This window comes from Fukomys damarensis, unplaced genomic scaffold (genome assembly GCF_012274545.1).
Source record: "Fukomys damarensis isolate Sample0158 unplaced genomic scaffold, DMR_v1.0_HiC HiC_scaffold_19, whole genome shotgun sequence".
Taxonomy (NCBI): domain Eukaryota; kingdom Metazoa; phylum Chordata; class Mammalia; order Rodentia; family Bathyergidae; genus Fukomys; species Fukomys damarensis.
The window spans coordinates 60,514,862-60,519,409 of record NW_022900931.1 but is presented as its reverse complement, the minus strand read 5'-3'; the positions used below and the strand labels follow the sequence as shown (position 1 = coordinate 60,519,409).

The following is a 4,548-nucleotide window of genomic DNA, read 5'->3' as shown; positions in this document are numbered from 1 at the left end:
ACCAAGGATCGAACTGGGGACCTTGAGCTTGTGAGGCAGGCGCCAGAACCACTGAGCTAAATCCCCGGCTCCTTAACAAGGATTTGTGTGTGTAGTTCTTTGCTGTTAAGTATCAGTAATCTCTCAGAGGTTCTGTCTCCATGCATGAAGGGATTGTCACAGTGGCTCTGCGTAGCGCCCTCGGCGAGCAGGTGTACAGGAAGTGCCCAGCCAGTGCAGTCGCAGGGGCTGGGACGGGTGCTTGGAGGGCCAGCACCCGCCAACACTTCTTCATCCCCGTTCCAGGTTTCGGGACAGGGAGTGGATCAGGTCAGATGAGTACAAACGTTTCTCTGCTGAGGTCTTGAAGTTCCAAGCGGTGCCCGTGGAGGCTATCGATGCCAGTGGCTGTGTTATCAACTACTATGGCCTGGACAATCTCTGTGAGAGGGCTCGGGTGGGGCTGGGAACCTAAGACCTCCCCTTTGGTGGTGGCTCCAGAAGGGCCCTCATGGTATCACCCTGTGCTCCTGCAGTGCCCCTGAAGGAGCTCCGATCCCTGTCACTGCAGCGCTGTCCCCACGTGGACGACTGGTGCCTCAGCCGCCTCTACCCTCTGTCTGACTCACTGCAGGAGCTCTTGTTGGCCGGCTGCCCCCACATCTCGGAACGGGGCCTCGCCTGCCTCCACCACCTCCAGTGAGGACCGCAGTGCAGGCTGGGCCTCGCTTCAGGGCACCTCCCACCCGTGTCCTTCCTGCTTCCCAGCCCTAGGATGTGTAAGAGGGTGCTCAGGCCAAGTCCATCAGAATTAACTACAGGATTTTCTTCCTTTTTGTTTTAATGAAACCTGCACAGTATACACTGTTGCAGAACAGTAGGAGCTAGAGGCACACATTTGTATCTAAGTGGTAGATTTCACCCTAGACAGCTGTAAAGATTTATTTTGGAGTTAGAGATGTAGCTCAGTGACACAGCGTTTGCCTAGCACATGAGACCCTGACTTCCATCTCTAGCACCTCCTCTGCGCGTATGCGCACACACACATAGACCCCTGTTCTGATGTCAGCCTCCTGCCCTTTTTCCCCTTTCAGGAACCTCCAGAGACTGGACATCTCAGACCTCCCCGCCGTGGAGTACCCGGGCCTCACTCAGATCCTGGTGGAAGAGATGTTGCCCAACTGTGAGGTTGTGGGGACTGACTGGGCCCAGGGTCTCAGGTTGGGGCCAGAGGAGCGGCCTCAGAATACAGCCAGCCCCATCCCTGCCAAGCCTACAGCCCGTGGATCGCGGTGACCCACGTAGAACGGTGTGGCTGTCTACACCTGCCCTCCAAGGTGGGGTTCCTTCAGCATGGGGCACGGAGGACCTGGCAGACCAGGGGGAAGGGTAGCATGAGGTTGGGGTTTTTATTACTGGCAGTCTTTTCCACTCAAGTCCTTCCCCTGCCTCCTCGAGCTGTCAGTAGGAAAGTGCGCTCACCTCCGTGTGTCCCTAACACGAGACCCACCATGTTGGAGGTTGGCCGTCTCAGGGACCCTGACCGATACAAGTTCCCTGTGCAGGACTGGTTGGCTCGCTTCGCCTGTCCACCATCCTGGCCCTCGCTCCCCAGTTCCCATTGTGTGGCTGGTTTTGTTTTTGTTTTTTTGTTTTTATTTATTAGCTTTCAGTTTCAAATTCAGCTGTTTTTTCTGCTGCTGTGAAAATGGCGCTGGGCCCTTGGACTTATTTCCTTTGCTAACAGCACACTAGGCTTCATCAGCAGTCAGATTGCTGGAGGGAAGGTGTGTACTCTGCGCCCGCTGTATCAGGTTTGAGCCACAGGTCATGTGGCTCCCCCAGCACAGCCCTGGAGAGACTTGTGCTCAACAGCCTCCCCTGAGACCCCCAGCCCTGTGGTTTTTTTGGGGTGCCGCCCCTCCATGAGGCTTCCCAGCAACCCAGCCAGATTTTCCATCAACTCTGAAGCATTTACCAGTGAATCTTGTGATTCCAGGTCACTGTTGAGTAATTTGTGATATTAAAATGTCCCTGTGAAATTACTGTGCGGTTTTTCTCTTCTTATTGGCTCCAGACTGATCCAGAATCTATACTCGGAATGCCCCAGGACACAGCTTCTAAGATGGAATTCGGGGTGGTTTGGTTGCACCTTTGGTCTTGAGCGCAGCCCAGGGAAATAGGAAGCCAGCGATCCCCAACATGCAGTGGCTTCACAGCCCCGCCGTGGTTGATCTCAAGGTGCCAAGGGAAGCACCTGATTCAGAGCCCGTGACCCCTATGCCTGACAGCTGTGGCAGGACAATTCTAAAGGCTGGGGTGTCGGGTGGATTCTTGGGAGTGCTCCTGAGTGCCCACAGATACAGTGACAAGCTGGAGTCTGCTCTGCTGCATCTGAGAACCAGACAGCTTCCCTAACAGCCCCAGAAGTTCTTAGATGGGGTCGTCCGGTTGGATCCAGGGTAAACAGAAGACCTCAGACCCACAGAGTCCGTTCCCAGTGCCAGGGGCCTCCCAGCGCGCTGAGCTTGGACACCATGTAAGGATGACCTCACCTTTAAAGAGGGCACCTGTTCTTCATATTCACAAGTGCCTGCTGCTGCCACCAGGCCCATATGTACCTGGGAACAGAGACCAGTAGGACTTAGGAGGGAGCAACTTGCACACTAAAAGGAAACTTTGCAAACTGATGCACAGACAGAGCCCTGGAGATGGCATGCAGGAGTGGATTCTAAGGGTGTCAGACTGAGGAGGACGAATATAACACTAGCTGGGCCCAAACTCACTGGTGGGTATGCTTACTAGAGAGTCCATCTTTAGTAAGTTACCGTGTGCATCTGGGGTGGTTCTAACAGTTACTTGATTGGCCGACTGGAACTAGGACCCATCGACAGTCTGCAGTTGAAGAGGCCAAGAGACGAGAAGTCTCTGGCATAATGTGGATGCAGGAATCCAGAGGCTTAATGATGGAGACAGAGCATTGGGATTGATCACATTCGACCTCACAGTCACCCGACCTCGTTATGCATGGTCCACGAATCTTAGTAGGTCTCTCATTACTCCAATCTCACGATCGTTTTTTTTGTTGTTTGGTGGTGGTGGTGGTGGTTGTACTAGGGAATGAACCCAGGGGCACCCTCCACTAAGCTACATCCCCAGCCCTTTTCATCCCAACCGCACCCACCCACACACCCCTTTTTAAGACTGGATCTCCCTAAATTGCCCCAGCCAGACTTGAATTTGTGATTCCCTAGCGCTAGGGTTACGGGTGTGTGTGGGCACATTACGCTTGAGGTTTCCCTGTTCCACTTGCTGTGTGGACCCAAGCTGACACAGCAACCCGAACAGTGCCCTGCAGACCTCTCAAGAGCCTCTGCACCCACGGAGGAAGTGAGATGAGCCAGGAGAGCGCACCCTGACCCCACCTCTGGCCTGGGGCGAGGTAGGCTTGGCCCTGCATTCACCAACCACCGCTTCCATCTGTTCCCGTGGGCTCTGTTATTCGAATTCGGAAGGTAGAAGTCAGGGCTGGGCGGACAATGAACTTTCGTTGACAAGGTGAGTTCCTGAGATGAGCTGGCCAGTCGCTCTCCAAACCAGGTGGGGTGAAGGGGGTCGGCCCAGGCTTCCCAGAGCTGTGGCTCCCCAGAGATCTCCCCAGAGATCTGGGTGGGACCAGGAGGCCCCACCTGCCCATCTCCCCAGACAGCTGGTGCAGCCCCAACAGCAGCAGCCCCGGGAGGGCGGGGAAATAAACACAGGCAGACACCTCTCCTCTCCAGTCCCAGGGGCCTAGCAAGGCAGCAAGCGCTTCCCTGGCTCCGGGAGTCTGCGGGAGGGGGAGGGTGGCCCAGCGCTGGGTGGGGACCAAGAGGATGAGGCGGGGGGCGGGGGGAGGAGGCCCAGCTCCAGGAACATCCGGCTGCTCGGCGGCCCCATCTCCCTCTGCTGCCCTCCCTTCGGTCCCTTTCGCCTACCCGCTCACCTGGACCCTTTCCTCTGGCTTCTCCTGGGCTCTCTTCGAGCCCTCTCCCAGGGTAGGCTGGAGGTTCAGACCCTGCGCCTGCCTTTCAGTCTCTGCCCCTGGGCTCCCCTCAGGGTTTCCAGGTCAGCCTCACCTCTCCCATACTCCACTTGCAGCCTCTACGTCCTCCCGTCCAGCGTCCCGCCCCTCTCCCCCAGCTCTCATCTCCCGTTCAACCCCTTTCTCTCCTCTTCAAGGGGCCTCCCGGAGTTCTCCCTGCTGTCTCCTCTCCTCAGATGGCCCAGCCTCTTGCCCCTATCCCGACTGGGCAACAACGGCAAACATCCCCATCTCCGGCCGCCGATCCGTCCCCGCTCAGCACATCCACGCCTCCTTCGGGCTGCGGCCCGGTGCCAGCCCCCTCGCCGCGTCTTTCCTCCTCCCCCGGACCACTTTGACACCAGGCAGCATGGCTCAGGCCCGGTCCTGGCCTCGCCCTCCTCGGACTCTTCCTCGGGACCCTGGACCTCCCCGTCTGCACGGTGGCCGCCCCTGCACCTCTCCCCAGTCTCACCGGAAAACCAGTCCTGACACGCGGCGGCCCG

The 4,548-nt window shown here is 57.3% G+C and overlaps 1 protein-coding gene across 8 annotated transcripts in view; it reads left to right on the top strand.

Annotated features, from left to right (window-relative positions):
* Dmac2 (distal membrane arm assembly complex 2) overlaps positions 1-4,276 on the top strand; it is a 163,345-nt gene extending 159,069 nt beyond the window's left edge. For all 8 annotated transcript variants that reach the window (XM_033765810.1, XM_033765812.1, XM_033765811.1 and 5 more), the window contains 6 exons: positions 286-422; positions 516-678; positions 1,074-1,316; positions 2,057-3,023; positions 3,328-3,537; positions 4,201-4,276. In XM_033765810.1, coding sequence (XP_033621701.1) covers positions 286-422; positions 516-678; positions 1,074-1,275 — 502 coding nt within the window. In that variant the 3' untranslated portion in view covers positions 1,276-1,316; positions 2,057-3,023; positions 3,328-3,537; positions 4,201-4,276. The remainder of the gene's footprint in view (positions 1-285; positions 423-515; positions 679-1,073; positions 1,317-2,056; positions 3,024-3,327; positions 3,538-4,200) is intronic.
* The last annotated feature ends 272 nt before the right edge of the window (positions 4,277-4,548 follow it).